Source organism: Telopea speciosissima, chromosome 8, assembly GCF_018873765.1.
Source record: "Telopea speciosissima isolate NSW1024214 ecotype Mountain lineage chromosome 8, Tspe_v1, whole genome shotgun sequence".
NCBI lineage: Eukaryota > Viridiplantae > Streptophyta > Magnoliopsida > Proteales > Proteaceae > Telopea > Telopea speciosissima.
The window spans coordinates 20,386,524-20,407,646 of record NC_057923.1 but is presented as its reverse complement, the minus strand read 5'-3'; the positions used below and the strand labels follow the sequence as shown (position 1 = coordinate 20,407,646).

Below are 21,123 nucleotides of genomic sequence, written 5' to 3'. Positions count from 1 at the left end.
TGGAGATATATAGAGGAAATTATGCCATCCGGACTGAGCATAGGTCAGTCTGCCAGTGATGCAGATTCATCACTAAATAGCGCTTGTTTGCTTAGGAATAAATCGAGAGTTGGGTTATATACATGTTGGGCCTTTGATCCCATGGCTTTTTTATGTAATAGACCTCTTTTATGGGCCTAAAATATGGGTAATTAGGTTGCATACGGGATTAGTTGTTTTAGTTCCATACTTAGTTTTATTTTGGTTTTTTGTTCATAAATTGAACCGGTTCAACCAATGGTTCAATTTAAGTGCTTTTAGTAGTTTTCTTTTTAAGCGTTTAGTGGGGCTGGATTAGGACTCTATTTTGAGTCTATTTCAATTTCGTAGTCAGTTTAAGTTACCTAATAGGTTAAGGATTGGGTTAGGCCTTTCCTTTTTAGTGTAGGAGTCTATTTTTGAGTCTTGTGTTTGATCAAGGCTGGTGGGATTGGTGTTTGATCCAATCAACACCTTGTAGTGTGAAGCCCGAGTGGTTCTTTTGAAGCTCTAAATTCAAGCTCTAGTTCAAGATTGGATTTTTTATTCAAGAATTTCATTCAAACAAGCTGTTGTCCAGGAAATTCTACAACTATAGGAAGTTTAAATCATCCCCAACCCCTACCATTCTTCTTCTATCCTTTTATACACCCAAACCCTAGTTTCCCCCTTTTTGTTTTCAATTTTCCCAAGACCTAAACATAACCCAGCCATAACCACCCATCAATTCTGTCCATATTTGGACCGAACCATCCCCTCACCTATTAGGAAACTCGATCCAAACCTGGTCCTCATCTGACCATCCTAAACCCTAAAAATCCATCTTTTTCTCTTTTCAAAAACCCAAAACCCTAACCCTAACCTTGCTTCCAATTCTAATTAAAAGGCCTAGACTTCTTAAAACTTAACAAGACTTTCACTGATAGACTCCTGTACACCAACTTGACATTACCCACACAACAAACCCTAACCTTAATTTCACCAAAAACACTATTCTTGGCCTACCTGATTGTTGTTCATAACAGATCCTGGTCTATTGGCTTCTAGTTGGTCTCCTACCAATCTAGAATTACATTATTTGAGACACGCAATTGGTCTGAATTGGGTAGTTGGACCATGCACTGAATTGAGGCTTTTGTTAGCCTACTTAATGAAGTTTTTAGGGCTTCATTCATAACTCTTCCAAGTAAACAAAGAAAAAAACTTGAGGAGAGAAGAGAAGAAGGGGAGAGAGTTTCAAAGAGGTGGAACCCTAGATTCACAAGCTTTGTGTTCCTTAATGGCTTCAAGTCTTCATGTGAGCTTGAGCTTTGGTGAAGCACCTTCAAGATACATCACAAGGGTTTGCGAAGAAAAGGAAGAAAGGAGAGGAGTGCATCAATGATTAGATACATCCAATCTACAGCATCTCTAGAGATTATCCAGTAACATAGGTAACCCATTTGACAAATCCCCATCTACTGTATTTGACTGTAGGCTAGGTGTTTGGAAAATTGCCTACGTCAATATTTGCTTTGTATTGGGAGGAATTTGTATTTGTATTGAGCTTGAATTTAGGGCAAAACATATAATCCCATTTGATATTTGTAATCAAGGTGTCTAGTGGGGGCTGGACAAAGAGGGGTTATAGTTCCTTGGTAGTTGTGGCTACCTAAAGGCAGATGTTGTTGCACCTTCACAATTGTGGCTGTGTAAAATGGGGTTGTAAGTTTGTATCCCTAGCCTTTGTTGTATCAAAGGATGGAATCCGGGGTAGTGGATCCTGAGTTGTTGTAGAGACTAAATTGTGATTGAGTTTTCAGCAATATACAAAGCTCAGTGAGGGGCCCGAGGGCATTGCTCCATGGACGTAGGCACACTGCCGAACCACGTAAACACTGGTCTCCTATGGTGTGTGGTGTAATTGCCAGATATTTTGGAGTGTGTGCTTATGCAGGATGGTTGTGCACAGTGGGTAGACCTTGCCACAGGGTTGTGTGTGCCTGTGGTTGAGAGGCAAGGTGTGTCACATGACTGTGTGTGAATGACTATATGTGACTGTTTGATTGAGTAACTATGACGTCGACAAGCGAGCTGAGGGGAGGTTTTTTAGGGTCACTGATTCACGCCCCCCCCCCCTACTGACACTTGGGACCAACAAAGTCCTATCCAGAAGCATCCAGTCTAGCATGTATCAGCAACAAATTGTTCCTACGCCCAAGTGCAAGGCCCTTAAGATCTCCCATCTTGCATTTGTTGATGATCTCATGAAATTCTCCAAATTGAATATCCTTTCGATTGAGTCTATCATGTCCTGCTTGGGGCTTTTTGAAGGGTTGTCGGGCCTTTGGATCAACCTCCCCAAATCTCTTCTATTTTTTATGGGTGTCTCCGATGTTGACAAGTGCCTCTTGTAAGAGAAGACTGATTCTACCTAGCCCTACTTCCAGTCAAGTACTTGGGCTTACCTCTGATCCCTGCCAAGTTGACTACTCATCACTGCACTCCTATTCTTGATCTCCTGAGAAAGAGGCTGCAACTTTGGAAGGGCAAGCTTCTCTCCTACGTCGGCCGTCTTGCATTGATAAGATTTGTCCTCCAGTCCTCATATATTTACGGGTCTTGGTATCTTCGGGCTGCCTCAATCCAACACTACTAGATTCCTCCACCCCATCAGCTGGGCTTCAATTTGCCTGCCCAAAGAAGAGGGGTCTTGGCTCGCGAAGAATTAAATAGGCCAATAGTGCTGGCATTCTCAAGTTGATTTGAAAGATAGCGGCTAAGAAAAAAAAGATTTGGGTGGATTGGATTTACTCCAGGTTGCTTCGTAATGACTTTATTTGGACTGTCACCTCTACTCCTACTTCAAATAATGACCCTTTACACGGCGGCGGGACTAGGAAGGGGTGGTGGTGGTGGTGGTGGTAGCAGTAGTGGCCATAGTTGTTGTTGAATAATGTAAACCAGAATACCGTGGGGGTATTCTGGTCCTTTTGGTGTTTATTTTTATGTTTCTTATGTTTTTTATGTACTGCCTAGCTATGTCGGCTATGGCAGGGGTATACTTGTCATCTTGATGTAATTTTTGAAGTTATAAATATTAGGCTTGGCTGATCACATCGATCATTCAAGCATTCATCCAATTCTGGTTTTGTTAACATGGTATCAGAGCCTTCTTCTCTGATCTAAGGTTTTCAAAACCTTCCCCCCTCCATCAATCTTCTTCTCCCTTCCTTGGTTCTCTCCATCCTTCAAGGGCAACACTAATGAGGTGATCCCATTATGATCTAGTTGCTGCCCTGCATCTCACCTCACATTATATGCCCTAATTTCTGTTCAGGATAGCTGCTGTCTTTATTCTCTGCGATTTTTGGACTGCTCTTATTTTTTGAAAATCAACCCTATCGACTTGGGAGGTTGATTGTTCACCTTGGAGCACTATTGGCAGGCCTCTGGACAGCATCTATCACAGCTACAGCATCAAATACTGAAGACCCTCAAGTTCCAGACCCTCTTTTCCCTTTATCGAGCTCAACTGTCAGGGTTTTTCAAAACCCTGACACCATATCGATTTTAGGTTTTGGGAAACCTGCTTGGGGAGATTTTTTTAGGGACAGTTCCCTTATCACATTGCTACACTCGACCTGATTATCAGCCTCATCTGCTGTAGTTTTTTTGAAGATCAGATTTTTTCAAATTAGTGGATCAATTTCTGCCTGGCTGAATTATGGGTGACTCAGAGATGACTACTGCTACTTCTGGAGGAGATGGTCAGACTAGGAATGACTTTCTTCCCTATGCTGCTGCCATTAAGCTTGATGGTATGAATTATTTAATTTGGGCCAGATCCTTATCCTTGACCGTGGCTGGTAGGGGACTCGCTGGCCATCTTACTGGCACCAACAAACAACCTACTGAATAAGGTGCTGCCCGTACTAAATGGGCTGCCAACGATGCTATGGTGATGTCATTTGTTCTGAATTTTATGACCACTGACCTCTCTAGTCAGTATCTCCTCCTTGACACTGCTACTCAGATATGGACTGCTATCAGGGGAACTTATGGTCGTTCAGGTAGTGGTGCTCAGGTTTATGAAATCAGGAAGACACTCCAAAATACTACTTAGAAGGAGATGTCTGTCACTAAATACTATGCTGCCCTCAAGTGTTTATGGCAGCAATTGGATCACTATGCTCGGTTTCAGCCTACTACTACTACTGACATTACTTCCTATCACTCTTATGTTGATCAATTTCGGGTCTATGATTTCCTGGCTGGCCTTAATGATGATTATGATCCTATTCGGGTGCAAGTTCTTGGTCGGGTTCCTTTCCCCACTTTAGAGGAGACCTTTTCTTATGTTCACAGTGAAGAGACACGAAGGGCTGCCATGATGATTACTCCCAAAGTTGAGAGTTCAGCCTTATAGATTACTGGCTCCACCCCAGATCCTTCTTCTGACAGTGTTGCTGCTACTGCTACTGCTACTGCCAAAGAGCCTGTGAAGTGTGATCATTGTCACAAACCATATCACACAAAGGCTCAGTGTTGGAAATTACATGGGAAGCCCGCTGATTTTGAGGCCAAACGTGGTCGTGCTAAGTCTAAAAACGAAGCCAATCACACTGAAAGTGTAGCTCCAGCTCCCACTGCTGACATTGGTTTCTCCCAGGAAGAACTCCAGGCTCTCCGGCGTCTGTTGGACACATCTGCTGCCTCTACTACATCTGCTGCCAATTCAGGTTCCTTCTTTGCCCGTATAGGTATTTCCTTTGCTGGTCATTGTGCATCAGTAGTCTCCACTCCTTGGATTATAGACTTCGGTGCTACTGATCACATGACAGGTTCTTCCAGCCTTTTTAATACATATTTTCCTGCTTCTGGTAAAGATAAAGTCAAAATTGCTGATGGGTCCCTCTCCTCCATCTCAGGGAAGGGATCCATTGGATGTTCTCCTTCTCTTACACTGTCATATGTGTTGCATATTCCCAAGTTTATCACTAACCTTCTTTCCATTAACAGTATCACCAAATCCCTGAATTGTAAAGTGACATTTTTTCCCACTCATTATGTTTTTCAGGAACTAGACTTGGGGAAGACGATTGGATCGGGTAAAGTGCATGGCGGATTGTACCTGCTTGATGGAGACCCTACATCTACCCAGGCTTTACCTTCTAGGCTCTGTCACCCGACACCTTTCTCTTCTGAATTACACAAATGACACTCTAGGCTAGGACATCCCCCTTTAGGTACTTTATCCACTTTATTTCCAGCATTAGTTAAAGATTGTAATAAGAAAGTTTTTTTTGTGAGCCTTGTGTCTTAGCTAAACAAATACGTTCAACTTATCCCATTTCTAATAAAAGATCTTCTTCCTTATTTCATGTTGTTCATACTGATGTGTGGGGTCCTAGTAGAAAAGTTTCCCTTTCTGGTCATTGGTGGTATGTAACTTTTATTGATTGCTATTCTAGGTTCACTTGGGTCTACCTTATGCACACAAAAAATGAAGTTTTTTTCATGTTTTCAGCATTTTCACCAGTTGGTTAAGACCCAATTTAATGCCACTCTTCAAATTTTGTGTGACAATGGGACAGAGTATATGGAAGGTCAGTTCCAAAAATACCTTGCTGCCCATGGAATCCTCCATCAGACCAGCTATGTTGACACTCCAGCCCAAAATGGTGTGGCTGAGAGGAAAAACTGCCACCTCCTAGAGGTAGCTAGAGTTCTTCTGTTTGCTCGCAATGTCCCTTCCCTTTATTGGGGGGATGTTGTCCATACTGCAGCCTATTTAATTAATAGGCTGCCCAGTCGGATTCTTCATTCCAGACCTCCTATTGAGCTGTTACTGGGCTCTTCTTCCTTTATAGTCCCACCTAAGGTATTTGGCTGCGTTTGTTATGCCAGGGATACAAGGTCCCCTGGTAAACTTGAACCACGTAGTCTCCGCTGTATTTTCTTAGGTTACTCTGCTACATAGAAGGGGTACAAATGTTATTACCCTCTATCCCGCCGGACGTTTGTCAGCATGGATGTCGTCTTTCATAAGAGTATTTCATATTATGTGTCCCCACCTCTTCAGGGGGAGAGTGTTAGTGAAGATGTGCTGACTATTAACTCTCCACCTCCACTTCAGTCTGTTTACAATGAGTCTGAACCAGTTCGGCCTGCTCCTAGTACTCCCCCTGAGTTAGGGGGAGAGGTCCCTATACAGGGGGAGACTATCCCTATTCAGGGGAGCAAACTACCCCAGTCCAGACTCCTGTTCAAAGGACTATTAGTGAATTTCAAAGGAGGATTGATGACAGTACTGTGAAGACCTATGCAAGGAAATTTAATCAACTGTTGCTCCAGTACCCATCCAATTGCCGAACCCGGATCCAGAACCTGCCTCTCCACCTGGTAATGTTCCTTCTCCTAAGTTACCAATTGCTCTTCGCAAAGGTGTCAGGACTTGCACTCAGCATCCCATATCTCATGTTATTTCTTATGACACCCTTTCCCCATCCTTTCGTGCTTTTGTTTCTTCCCTTTCTTCTGTTCGTATTCCTAACAATTGGCAGGAAGCTCTATCAGATGGAAAGTGGAAGGCAGCAATGATGGAAGAAATGGAGGCCTTGAAGAAAAATAATACATGGGAGCTTGTGGTTCTTCCACCTGGGAAGAAAACCGCTGGATGTAAATGGGTGTTTGTGGTGAAACAGAAGGTGGATGGCACTGTGGATAGGTATAAGGCACGACTCGTGGCCAAGGGGTTCACTCAGACATACGGCATTGATTACCAGGAAACCTTTGCACCTGTTGCGAAGTTAAATATTGTTCGTGTGTTATTATCCTGTGCAGTCAACCTTGGATGGGATTTGCAGCAGCTAGATGTGAACAATGCCTTCCTAAATGGAGCACTGGATGAGAAGGTGTATATGGACATTCCACCAGGGTTCTCTTGTGACAAAAACCAAGGAAAAGTGTATAGGCTGAAGCATGCACTATATGGGCTGAAGCAGTCACCTCGAGCATGGTTTGGCCGGTTCCACAAGGCCATGATTTCTGTGGGCTATAAGTAGAGTAATGCTGATCACACACTCTTTATAAAGAGGGTTGGTGAAAAACTCACTGTTCTTATAATCTACGTTGATGACATACTGGTTACTGGCAATGATGGTGATGAGATCAGACGATTGAAGACCTTCCTTGGACAAGAATTTGAGATTAAAGATCCAGGGAAACTAGGATACTTTCTTGGGATTGAGGTGGCCAGATCTTCTAAAGGTATTTTTCTCTCCCAAAGGAAGTATTTCCTAGACTTATTGGCTGAAACCGGGTTGTTAGGCTGTCATCCTTCAGATACTCCTATGGATCCTACTGTTCGGCTCAAGGAAAAAGAGGGTGAGCTTGTTGATAAAGGCCGGTACCAAAGACTTGTAGGGAAGCTGATTTATCTCTCACACACTTGTCCTGACATTATTGTCGCCGTGAGTACTGTGAGTCAATTTATGCATGATCCCTACTCTTCTCATATGGAGGTTGTTCTTCGTATTTTGCACTATCTGAAGTCAGCTCCTGGAAAGGGCATTCTTTTGTCTGCACATGGTCACCTATGGATAGAGGCATACACTGATGCTGATTGGGCAGGTTCTGCGGATCGTAAGTCTATTTCTAGGTATTGCTCCTTTGTAGGTGGAAATCTTGTCACTTGGCGTAGCAAGAAGCAACATGTAGTTGCTCGTTCTAGTGCCAAAGCTGAGTTTCGAGCTATGGCACAAGGTATTTGTGAGTTACTCTGGCTCAAAGGTTTGCTACAAGACCTTGGTGTCCCTATTCGTCCTCCTATGATGTTGTACTGTGACAACAAGGCTGCAATCAGCATAGCACACAACCCAATACAGCATGATCGTACCAAACATGTTGAGGTGGATAGGCATTTCAAGAAGAAGTTAGAAGATGGACTGATTTGTATTCCCTTTGTGACGTCTACTGATCAATTTGCTGATATCTTCACCAAGGGACTACCTGAGAAGTTATTTCATCCTAATCTAGTAAAGTTGGGCATGATCGACATCTTTGCTCCAACTTGAGGGAGAGTGTTGAATAATGTAAACCAGAATACCGTGGGGGTATTCTGGTCCTTTTGGTGTTTATTTTTATGTTTCTTATGTTTTTTATATACTGCCTAGCTATGTCGGCTATGGCAGGGGTATACTTGTCATCTTGATGTAATTTTTGAAGTTATAAATATTAGGCTTGGCTGATCACATTGATCATTCAAGCATTCATCCAATTCTGGTTTTGTTAACAGTTGTTAAGGTACCTAGGCGAACAAAGGCGATGGAAAGGATTAAAAACCAAGGTGACACCAAAAGTCAAGGCGAGAGAAAGGCGCCTGGACACCTAGGCGACGCCTTGACAACTATGGTGATGGCAGAGGTGGTGGTGGTAGTTGTAGTGGTGGTGGTGGTGCTGAGACCATCAGGAGATGAAGGGTGGTGCTTTTTTTTTAACATGAAATTACTGTTATGCTCGTCAAATTAACCATGTACTCATTAAAGAGCAAGAGAATGCAATTTCAATGTCAAAATCGAAAGAGCCTCTCACCTATTTCAGAATTTCAGTGGAATTTGATTTCTATTTCACCGAAATAAGATGCAAAAATCAAACCAAACTACTTCTGAAATAGAAATCACCCCATGAAATTGAATTGGAAATCATACCGAATCAGGCCTAAATCTCCATGGAATTTTACAGGGTACAAATCGATCTTCATTGTTAACATCGCTGGTAAGAAAGAAGCAACAAATCCTGCATTCTATTTCTATCCCGTAAATGTTCAAGCTAAAAGTAAAAAAATGGAAGACCACTGATGTAGGAGAATCTTGGACTGGCCCGACCCAATTGATGCACTACCTTGGACCGACCCAAACTCAATTGAACCGGGTCCAATTTGAATTTTTGGAACTATTAGGATTTTAGGACTTTATCTTATTTGGGGAAATAATGTGTTTTAGTTTATTTTGATTCTCTCGTTCTACAAAACTCGTGGATGAGTTTTTCTGAACTCCGGGAGAATTGATGCAGGAGAATCTTGGACCGGCCCGACCCAATTGGTGCACTACCTTGGACCGACCCAAACTCAATTGAACTGGGTCCAATTTGAATTTTTGGATCTACTAGGATTTTAGGTATTTATCTTATTTGGAGAAATAATGTGCTTTAGTTTAATTTATTCTCTCTTTATTTTAGAAGTTAGTTACGATGGATATTTGATTTTTGAATTGTTCTAGTTTCCCTCTTTGGATAAGTTTTAATTAGAGGGTGAGTTCTAAATTTTTTAGGAGTCTTTTATTTTTCTTTATATATGGTGTAATCCCCCATCATTGAGGGCAGTGAAGAATGAATTCAGAAAAGTGACCCAGTGTGTGGGCACCCCCCCCCCTCCTTTTTTTCTCATGGCTTCTTCTCTTTTTCCCCTGCAATTCTGATTTCTTCCTAACTCCTCTTCTCCTATTCTGTCCCCCATTAACCACCATTTATGTTCAAATAATAATCGACTAGAAAGGAAAAGCAATGCAAACCTGCAAATAATACTTGTAGATTTAAATACCTGAAGTTTGGTAATCAAACTTTTCTTTTCTTCTTCAAACTCTCTGATCTAGCTTTCACAGGAAAAAAAGAAAGAAAAAATTGTTAAAATTTATCACAGAGAGGGAGGGACAAATGGGCACTGTATTAACTTCAAAACAAAGTTTGATGACATACCTGTGCCCTTAATTTCCTGATTTGTGACTCTTGAGAAGCTTGCTTTTTAGAAAGCTCTTCACCTGGCACAATAGAGATTATTAATATAAGATCCCAAAAAACTTAGCTCATAGTTCAATTTCTTCAGAATTGCATGGTGACGTCTGTGTAAAAGAAGAGCTGGAAGACATATGGAATGAGAGAACATGGCAGTAAATTTCTCAAAAATAAATGGTTATATTTGACAGGCTTGTATAATATGCAAAGCATGCTGATGTTAGGGGAAAAAAAGTACTACATAAGTAATAAATTAAAAAAACAAAAAAAAAAGAAAACAAAAAGGCAGTAGGGGGATTCATAGTTATCTAGGCGTCAACAGAGCACCCCTTGAGGTCCAAGGCAACCATTCACCTTAAGTGCCAAGATGCCCAGAACCAAAACCTGATGATCGTGCTCTCCACAAATTATAAATTTTAATCATTTCTCATTTCTACATTAACATGTTTCTAGAATCTCACTTTAACCACCCCTTTATGTTCTTTACTTTGACCTTTATAGCCCTACACGAAATATATATAAGTAGAAGATGACAACTAACTCAAAGATAGGGCCGCGATAAAACATAAGATGCTTGTCTAGGCACCATGGCCTTGCTCAAGCATCGCCGGTGTCAAGGTCGCTGGCCACAGCTGTGGCTCACACTTGTGCCATGTCAACTATGGTGGAATTTAAATTCAATGTATTGACAGCTATAAATTATTTTCTCAAAGTAGCAATACAAAAAAACCAATAAATATCAACAGTAAAGGTATAAGAATGAATAGCATTGTGTCTTTCCGTATCACAAAACAATATAAAAAAATAATTATTTTGGGAGTATCAAATCCACAAACAAATTTGATATCTGGATGGGCACTGAGATCTCTAATATAACCTCCTTAATTTTTTTTAATAAAACAAAATAATAATGTTATAAATGATGTTAATTTCAAATCAAAACATTGATATTCAGTTAAATTCTGACACTTGCTGAAAGACCTACTAAATTGATGCATGATCAGATACTCACAAGTCTATAGATCTTTAAAATCGAATAATATTTATAGATTTTTTCAGGTGCAGAGGAAGAAAATAAAATCCCAAAAAGTAAAATGGTTTGATTGGTTTCTCAACGTAGGCGCCCTAAAGTAACTTTATTTGCCATATGGCAACTTACTTGGTGCCCAAACTTCGCGGATAGGTTATACATAAGCTTAACTGACATGGTACCATTAAAACACCACACAATGTGGCACAATCAAACAAGTCATTTTCAGTTAAGATTAGAATGATAAGGGAAAATGTTCAATACACAGTGGGCCACATGCTGAATTGGCTTTGAAATTTCACAGATGATAAATTCACCTAGTATTCTATCTATGCAATGCTCAGAATTGTCACAGCAACCCCTCATTAGTTTGGCACCTGAAAAATAGAAGGAAGAAAACCCAGTAGATTGTGGACCATATGGTTGAGAATAATACAAGAGGTGCTCTAAGTATCCAATGGTCAAATTGGCCCAATAAACCTTACACATGCAACCATGCCGCTCACCTAGAGATTCCTCTCTTGCAATTCAATTTGAGATATCCATCTAACAGGAAGAATTAAATGGTTGGTGGATTCTTCCTTGTTAGTTGATGTTTTGTCCTTGATGCGCGAAAGCACCACATGATTTGGAGACAAATTGCGTGCCTCAAAGAGACGTGCGATGCTAATGGCCCCTGATAGAGACATAGGTTGATTAGCTTGCACATCCGTTCTCACGCTCTTGTGCAGTCCGCTCACGAAGCAACTGACTTGGCGAGCTTGAGGGAGGTGCCCCACCTTAGACAACTTCTCAAATTGAGTTTGGTAATCGCATACCAACCCCGTTTGCTGCAATTTGGTGAGCTCACCGAAATAATCAAAGATTGATTTGGAACGTAACGCGAGTGGAGCCCTTCTTTAAATTCATCCCATGAGATGAAAGCTTTTCCTGTTTCAATAGCTGAAACCAGAGTTGAGCTTCTCCTTCAAGATGGTAAGATGCTAGTGACACTCTCACATCGTCCGCCGTGGCATGCAACTGCAAAAATTGTTTGGCCCTGCAAAGCCAGCTTGTTGGGTCTTCATCGCCGTTGAAACGAGGAAAGTCCAGCTTCACCATTTTGGGGATGTAAGAACTGGCAGAACTGCCCATTGGAGTTGGATGTCCGATAAACTTCGCTGCTGACCCATGAGAGTTTTCTCCGGTTTCCCTTGCTGCCAGAGAAATCTGATTCATACGCGCATTGAGCTATTTGAAAATCTCATCCATTTTGTGCATGATTTCCTGCTGACAGGTGGAAAGGAAGCCCATAGTTTGCTCCATTTGCTTGACTCTCTACTCCATACCTAGGCTTTGGTACCACTTTGGTACGAACTTAGAAGAACTACTCTTCATAGTCATATATATCTTGAATAAGAGTCAAAGGAGAAGATAAAAGGATAGAAATTGGTTTGATAGAGGAAACCTGGCGTCAAAAACACTTACGTGTTGGTTGGGTTAAAAAGCTTCCCGTTCCAATAATTTTATTTCATTAAATACTCATCCAATGTTTTAATCCCAAAGTTAGGTAACTTTCACATAGTCATTGTTGTTTGGGGCGCACGTTTAGCTCTGGTGGCGCACGTTAGGATCTGCGATTCACGTGGGTGTTAGGTCATGGCTGCTCCTCCATCTCGGGAGGAGCGCCCCCCCTGATCCTTGTGGGGTTGGAGATGGTAGGGCCTCGTTTGCTGCTGTCGTGGCAAAGTTGCTGAGCGCTACCCCAGTCGCGATAGAAGTCAAGAAGCCATCGTCGTTTTTTGGAGAACCGGCAGTGTTCTTCTCCAAGGAGGAAGTATCGTTATCGGAGACTGTTTTCTCGACTGCGCTGATTGCAAAGTGCAGCCATGGCCAGCCTTCCCTGTTTGCGATCAAGGAGCATCTTCAAAAAAGTCTATTTCTGCAAGCGGATGTTGTCATCTCCACCTTGGATCCCAGGCACGTCCTCCTCCGTTTTACTGCTGCAGAAGACTTTGTTAAGGTTTGGATGAAGGGGCAGGTTCATATCCAGGGCTACCTACTGAGATTCATGAAGTGGACCTCAGATTTTGTCTCAGGGTGGGAATCCCCCTTTGCACCAGTGTGGGTCGCACTGCCAGGGCTGCCAGTCAATTTCTACCAGGGGAACTTTCTGGTGTCAATCGCAGGGACGATAGGGAATTTTCTTAAAGTGGATGGCGCCACGGCCAATTGCACTCATACTGTTGAGGCTCGATTCTGCGGGGAAGTGGACCTTAGAACAGTGCTACCGTCGAAGGTGTGGATTGGATGTGGCTCAGAAGGTTTTTATCAAAGGATGGTCTACAAAGGGCTCCCCTCTTACTGTGATGCTTGCTCGAAGCTGGGTCATTCTCGGGAGGCCTGTAGAAAGTTGCAGATAAGGCCTGTCGTGCCTCCAGGTGCAGTGGCAGGGAACGATGGCCTTACTAGCGCTGGCCTGGGTGTCGCGGGGCAGGACGGTGATGATGGCAGCAGGAATCGAGAGGAGGTTTTCATTCCCAGGGGTGAGAGGTCCTCGGGTGCTAATGGCGTGACAGAACAGCAGCATCAACCGGCAGGGCGACAAGGCTTTGCTAGAAGGGGGGGACGATGGAGACCAGCGGCGCAGCAACCGAAGAGGCCGTGCGAAGGGAATGGTACTGGTTGTCAGGTCGAGGGTGTTGCCCCTCTTAATCATGCAGTTGGTGAGCTGGTGGGGATAGTGGATGGAGAGACCAATCACTCTCTGGAAGAAGGTGAGCTTCTGTGCTTGGGGACGGGAGGTGGTGCTGTAACTTCAGAGGCACCAGCGGTCGCCACGGCAGCTGTGCTGGTGGCGCAAGATGCGTCGAGTTTGGAGGTGAGTGGGGCTGTTGGCGCTATGGGCGATGCTGTCAATGCTAGAATGGACTGTTCGCAGTCTGTTGAAGATGATGTCCAGCCTTTTTTTGAGAACCGCGAGGAGCCAGTGAGAGCCTAAGATGAACTCCCTGTGTCAGATCAGGGAGAGGTGTCTGCATCAAGCCGTGTGGCACTATTGGAGAGTCTTAAGGAGTTCAATGCTTCCATTGCCGAGCGCATTCGAAGAACTTTTGACAAGGATGGTGGGGTCACGGCTTCGCCAGTGCCGGCAGGTGTTCAGGAAAGGAGGAGGACTCCACCTCGGGCTAGCTCCCTTACTGCTGCCAAGGTGTACAACAGGACGAAATTCAGGAAATCCAAGAGAGGGAGGCCTGTTAGAGAGATAACCCTTCGTCGTGTCACGAGATCGATGAGATCGTTGGAAACAGCCCCAAACGGTTCCAAATGAGTTGCTTATTTTGGAATGCTCGGGGTATCGAGAACAAGCCTACCTCTAGGCGTTTAAAAACCTTAATTAGCCTGCACAAGGTTGACATGGTTGCTATTGCTGAACCTAAAGCACAAGTTCCAAGGCGCATAAGGTTATGAGACGGATTGGGATGGATTCAGTACATGTGGTGGACAGGATTTGGGTGTTCTGGAAGACTTCGTGGCAAATTAGGGTGGTGGAGGAACATCTCCAGTTTGTTACACTAGAGTGTGTGGATACCAGTGCAGTTCCCTTTGCTATTACTTTTGTTCATGGGCTGTGCTCGGCGGCAAAGAGGAGGGAGGTGTGGGAGAGGCTTGAACTCTTCTCCAGGTCAAACTCTTTGCCATGGTCGGTGGGTGGGGATTTCAACGCTGTTGTGGTCCCTTTCGAAAAGGCAGGGGGTAGACCGGCTTGCTCCGTCTCTGGAAGAGTTTGGCAGTTTTGTGAGCAGTGCTGGACTTATTGATGCAGGCTATTGTGGCACTATGTTTACTTGGTCGAATAACCAGACAGGGGCAGGGAGGGTTCTTGCTAGGCTGGATCGCTTTCTTGTGAACGCTGCGTGGGTGGGGGCGTTTCCCAGGTGCGAGGTCACTCACCTTAATCGGACCTGCTCTGATCATGCACCCATTTGGCTCTCTTTTTCTGTGGTCTGCAGCAAGGGGTTCTCAACTTTTAAATTCCAGCAGATGTGGTTGTTGCACCCAGGGTTCCAGGACTTTATTAAGGAACAGTGGGCAAAGCCAGTGGTGGGCCCGCCCCTTAGTGTCCTAATTTTGAAGCTCAAATTTCTTCGCAGTGCTTTGCGCAAATGAAACAGAGAGGTCTTTGGCAATGTGCATCAGAGGGTCAGGGATGCTGAGGATTCTGTCAGCAGAGTGGAGGCTGAGGCTAATCAGCGTGGCAGTGCGGAGGCCAGAAGCACCTTAGAGGGGGTGCTGCTACAGGAGGAGATTTTCTGGAGACAGAAGTCTACGGTGACGTGGTTAAAGGAGGGGGACCGCAACATGAAGTTTTTTCACTCTATGGTTAATGTCAGGAGAAGGCAAGCGTGTGTGAACAGAATAAAAGGGGGGGACGGTACGTGGATATCTAATCCAGAGGGAGTGCAGGCTGAGGCGGTGCGTCACTTCTCCAGTATCTTTACTTCTCAGGGATGTTCGGTTGATGAGGAGTTGCTGGCAGTTATTCCCAAGGTGGTGTCGGATACTGCGAATTCAGCTCTTATTTTACCTCCCTCTCTGGAAGAGGTGAAGGGGGCTGTTTTCGCCTTATCGTGCGATAGTGCTCTGGGCCCCGATGGATTCTCGGGCTACTTCTACACGGCGTGCTGGGAGGTGGTTGGTAAGGATGTTTGGGCTGCTGTGGTGGATTTTTTTTAAGGCGGGGTACTTCCCAAAAGCTTCACCTCAGCCAACCTGGTGCTCATCCCCAAAAAGGACAACCTTGAGGTAATGGCTGATCTCCGCCCCATTAGTCTTTGCAATTTCTCTTACAAGGTTATTGCCAAGATTGTTGTTTCCAGGCTGGCAGGTCTCCTTCCTTCCTTAGTGGCAGAGGAGCAGGGCACTTTTGTGCAGGGCAGATGTATACATGATAGTATCTCCATTGTCCAGGAAGTCACGCAGGACTTGAACAGGAAAGCCCGTGGGGGTAACGTGATCCTCAAGCTGGATATGGCTAAAGCCTATGACCGATTGGAGTGGAAGTTTCTTCGGTTAGTCCTCTCCAGGTTCGGCTTTTGTGAAGCCTGGATCGCCTTAGTCCGGAAAACAGTGGAGAATTGCTAGTTCTCTATAGTGATGGGAGGCAGCCAATCCGGTTTCTTCAACTCTACCAGAGGGGTCAGGCAGGGAGACCCTTTGTCTCTTGCCCTTTTCATCTTGGCGGAGGAGGTGATGAGCAAGGGCATAAAGAATCTCTTTCAGGAGGAGCATCCTTCTTACTACAGGCTTCCAAGGGGGTGTCCGGGAATATCTCATTGTCTTTTCGCAGACTACACCATTATCTTCACAAGGGGCCTGAAGGGCTCGCTTAAGCAAGTAATGGGATTTATTGGCAGGTATGAAGGCTTCTCGGGGTAGCTGGTCAATAAGGAGAAGAGCTGCTTTATATTGGGGGACAGGGTCTCCATGGCTAGGGCCCAAATGGTTGGGGTAGTGACTGGGTTTGCCAGGAAATCGTTCCCAATCACCTACCTGGGGCCCCCCTGCACTCTGGAAGGCTTAAAATTGTTTCTTTGATGGGCTTATGGAAAAAATAAGGAACAAAGTGGCAGGCTGGAAGGGAAGACTCTTATCATCTAGGGGACGTGTAACACTCCTAAAATATTTCCTTTCTTCTATTCCCATACATGTCCTTGCAACGTTGAACCCGCCGAAGGCAGTCGTTCAGAGGATATACAAGATTTTTGCTGATTTTCTGTTGGGTAGTTCGGAGTGGGGCAACCGGAGACACTAGGTGTGCTGGGAGAAAGTTTGCAGGCCTCTGACTGAAGGGGGGTTGGGGATCAGGCTACTTGAAGATGTGGGTCTCTCTCTCAGGATCAAGGGGCTTTGGAGGGTTCTCTTTGATCAATCTCTTTGGAGTGCTTTTTTCAGGGCCAAGTTCTTCAGGAATCTCCATGTATCTTTGGCGGGTCGGCATGGTGTGGGCTCGAAATCTTGGCGTAATACTCTAGCTTTCAAGGGTTTCTTGCTGGAGAGATCTCGGTGGCTGCTTGGCTTTGGCAGGATCACTTTCTAGCTTGACGACTGGACGGGAGCTGGCCCTCTAATTGATTATGTTGACAATGGCCTTAACGTGGACACGGAGTTGTGTGTCAAAGAAGTTTTGGGGGAGAATGGTGTTTGGCGGCAGGACATTTTAGAGCACATTGATTCGGCTGCAGTTAGAGACCGCATTGCTCAAGGGAGGTTTTGCCCTATCGGGGAGTGAGGATGTCTTGGTGTGGACACCCTCTAGTGATGGTTGCTTCTCCACTAAATCAGCCAGGAATGAGATTCGGAGCTCTTCTCCTGTGATTTCTTACGAGAAGTGGATTTGGAATCAATCTGTTCCATTAAAGGTGGCCTTCTTTTCTTGGCAGCTCCTTAATGGAAAGATCCCCACTGATGAGGCCTTGATGTCGATTGACATACCCCTGGCTTCTAAATGCAACTGTTGTGGGAGGCCTCAACTTGAGACGACGAACCATTGTCTGTTATATGGTGGTACGGCCACTAAAGTATGGGGTTACTTTTCCAGGCTTTTTGACATCACTTTTGTTCCCTAACAGAATGTCAGGAGTCGAATCTCTTTGTGGCAGAATTCGGCAAGCAATAAAAGCCTGAGTGCTTACATCGCAGGTATCCTTCCTTCTCTGATTGTCTGGGAGCTCTGGAAGGAGAGAAATAATAGAAGGCATGGGGAGAGTAGGCGCACTGCAGGGTTAATAGTAGAAAAAATAAAAGCTTGGGTGAGGGAAGGTCATCTCCCCCCTAAGATAGGGCACTCAGGGTCCTTGAGGGACAGTCTTATTTTGCAGTGCTTGGGCATTATTCCTCCAGCGCCCCCTCTGAGGCGTCCTCTGCTCGTGTACTGGTGCCCACCTTTTGCCTCTGTTAAACTGAATGTGGATGGCGCGTGTAGGGGAAATCCAGGGGATGGAGGAGGTGGGCGAGTCATTAGGCACCAGAAGGGTGAGATTTTGGCAGCCTTCGCTAATTTTAATGGTGTTTGCACTAATTCAGTTGCTGAGCTCCGAGCACTAAGGATGGCTTGCTCTTGTGCCAGGGTATGGGTGTTCTTGATGTTGTGGTTAACTCAGATTCTGCTTCCACAGTCAGAATGGTTAATCAGAGGAAGTGTAACTTATGGCAAGGCTGCTATTGGTTCCGCGAGATTGTGGCCTTGATTTCAGCTCTGCGGGCTACTGTGACGTTTGCATTCCGGGAGAGTAATAGAGCGGCAGACTGGCTTGCCAACCTGGCATGTGATGTAGGGGAGTCTGCCACTTTTCAGCAGGGCTGCATTCCGGAGGGTGAGAGCCAGACTATTCTTCGTGAGGATAAGGCAGGTCTGCCCGTCCTCAGGAATTAATTCCCTTTGGGTTCCAGGATTAGCTATTGTGAGTTCTTGAGTGCTTCTGCACTTTGGGATTGGGGTAAGGTGGAAAGTCCCCCGCATGTATTCTCTTATTCTTTTGAGGATTCTAATAAAGCTCTAGGGGCTGCCCCGGGTCCCAGCTAAGTTCGGGATTAAAAAAAAAAATGTTTTAATCCCAACGTTAAAATACAATTCCAAAAATAAAATATAGGAAATAATCTCTCTAACCACAACCTAGACTACCCACTACACCACGCACAACCCTTCCAACGTGCAATCCCAACAACATAGGAAAACTACCCACTATAGAATCGTTCAACAAGGAAGACGACTCTAACTAAAAGCTAATTAATTAGACTTATTATCTGACTCTAACTAAAAACTTATTAACTAGAATTATTATTTATTAATTAATAAAAAGGAAGAAAAAAAACCCGTAACAGAAACCTATCAAGACTGAAGACTTAATGCTTAGGTAACTCAGATGGACAACAAAAATCATATGCATTAGCTATAAGAGAGTACAACAGATGGCAAGAACTGATATTCACATCAACTTATTTACATATGAAGATTCTTTACAGCTCTACCTTCAGCCATTACTTGATTAATTATCTCATCTTTTTCTTTCAAAAGTGCAGCAGCATCACTTTTTCTACTCTGCTCTCTTCTCAGGGTATCCCTTTCCTTTGTAAGAGCATAAACCTGACAACCAAAAGATAAGAAGCAAATCAAGCACTTAGAAATCACTGCTTGGCAGAAGACAGTCACTAGTAGTAAACAAAACAACATCGATCCAAATCCATTCTATTCATTCAACACTAAATTGAATATAAATGAAACTCAAAAAAACCCCAAAACCTGGACATCAACCTGAAAGACCTTGATGAATTGTGCATATACTTACAATTGTGTATATGTTCAAAATGTCCAAAAGAAAAAAAAAAAAAAAAAAAAAGATAAACCATCAAATTAACATTACCAAATTATATAAGATTGCTACAGAAAAAAATTTTGTTTCCTTTTCTTTTGATTTTAACCCTAAGAAATTGATTAATTAATAATTAATATAATAATATGTATCATATGGTTAGATAAAAATAGCTTTGAGAAAATTTGGTCAATCTTATTCATAAATGCTGTTTTTCCCCCTTTGTTTAAAGGAAAGTGCATGACTGCATTCAGTTATATTGATTTGTATATGTTTCTCATATAGTAATGAAAATTTCTTAAGCAGGGGGAGGAGGATATATCAGTAAGTCGGGGGCAAGACCAGAGAGCAAAGTTACTGGCTAGCTCAGCGGGTATGGTCTTGTGCTATTCATAGCCACAACCCGGGAACGAATCGCACTATGCCCGTTGCACAGCCTGAACCCCCTTCCCCCTGCCTTCTCTGGTAAGTACCCCAAAAACCAATTCCGTTGAGAGAAAAGAGGGGGAGGGGGAAAGTCACAAGGCCAGTGAATCTCCGAATAAGGTCATAATAGATTTTTGTCTAAATTTCGCTGTAACATAATGAACAAGTTTTACCTCAACTCACAAGACAACAAGCACCACTACCCCGGGGGGGGGGGTTAGAAAAAATTTGTACCTTCCTTTCCAAAGCCGCCACTTTTTGATGAAATTCCTCTCGCAGTGACTCCATTTCTGATTCATTGGATTTCCTCTGTTACACAATATTCAATGGTACACTCAATTTCTTGACTTACCAAAGAGAAAATAAAAAAATCTTAACATTCAAACACTTACAACTACTATCTTAAGACAGTTCCAATCCAACCTCAGAGAGACAAAAGCAGATATAATGTCTCCAGAGTTGTTGATAGGACAAAAAAAAAATGGATGAATAATGCTGCAGTAACATAGAAAGCTCAAGGAATATTCAAGCTAAAAAAAAGAGCAAAATATTTTTCTCCACTGATACCTATATTTGCTTAGTTATAAGATAATCAACATGCACAGGAATAGGGTTGGTTAGGTTTTAGAACTCATATCATTTGGATTAACAAACATTTGGTATTATCTTCAGTAAAAGGCAAAATACAAACATAACAATCTCAAGAGGTTATGTTTCTGATGGGTTCCTAATCACCAAACCATTAATGACCGGGAAACCAAAATAACCAGGATCGCAAGAAAAGATAATAAAACAGAAACAAGAGAATCTCTCTAGCTCACAACAGGTCAGTCTGATGAGAATATAACTCTGGTTGAATGTACCTAATTGGGTGGAGAACACATCCTCAAAATTTGATCAAAACATGACAGTTAGATGTGAAGTTATGGGACTGTTACAAAATTAGCAAGTTTCTAAAACCAGAATTATAAAGTCAGGAAACATCATATAAACGGAGATTATTGGTCTCAGCAAGGTTTAAAGTATCAGTATCGGGTATTCGGGTATCGGGTATCGGGTATCGGAAGGGTGATTTTAAGAGACATCGTGCGTATCGTATCGTATCATATCATATCGTATCAGAGATACATATCGCACGCTACAGATACGCATGGAAATGGTCAATATACACATGGAAATACAATTTTGAAGCAAAAAACAATATAAATAAGCCCATCTGAGGGATGTCTTCAAAAATGCTAGTGGTGAAAAGGAATCCAAAATCAACCGTCTCAAGATCGAGTGCGCAAGGGTCCAATGGATGGAGGAGCCTATGAAAAAAATGGAGATAATCAAAGCGGGAGTTGGGTGATTCCTCCTGTTCCTCCATATAATCCTAAAGGGAAGAAGGTCGATTTTATATACAGATGATTGGTTGTTTGGGTCCGATTATGTCCTTTGTTCTTTGCGTGGTCTCCCTTCAGCTTGATTAGGCAGTAGGTTAGTATGTTGGTTTGTTGTGGAGCTTACTCCTTGTATTCTTTCATG

The 21,123-nt window shown here is 43.4% G+C and overlaps 1 protein-coding gene across 2 annotated transcripts in view; it reads right to left on the bottom strand.

The window, feature by feature from the left end:
- The window catches only part of LOC122671234 (golgin candidate 5-like), a 77,158-nt gene that overhangs the window by 27,464 nt on the left and 28,571 nt on the right, over positions 1-21,123 (bottom strand). For both annotated transcript variants that reach the window (XM_043868347.1, XM_043868348.1), the window contains exons 5-8: positions 19,831-19,905; positions 18,830-18,944; positions 9,754-9,815; positions 9,599-9,646 (exon numbers count right to left, since the gene is read on the bottom strand). In XM_043868347.1, coding sequence (XP_043724282.1) covers positions 9,599-9,646; positions 9,754-9,815; positions 18,830-18,944; positions 19,831-19,905 — 300 coding nt within the window. The remainder of the gene's footprint in view (positions 1-9,598; positions 9,647-9,753; positions 9,816-18,829; positions 18,945-19,830; positions 19,906-21,123) is intronic.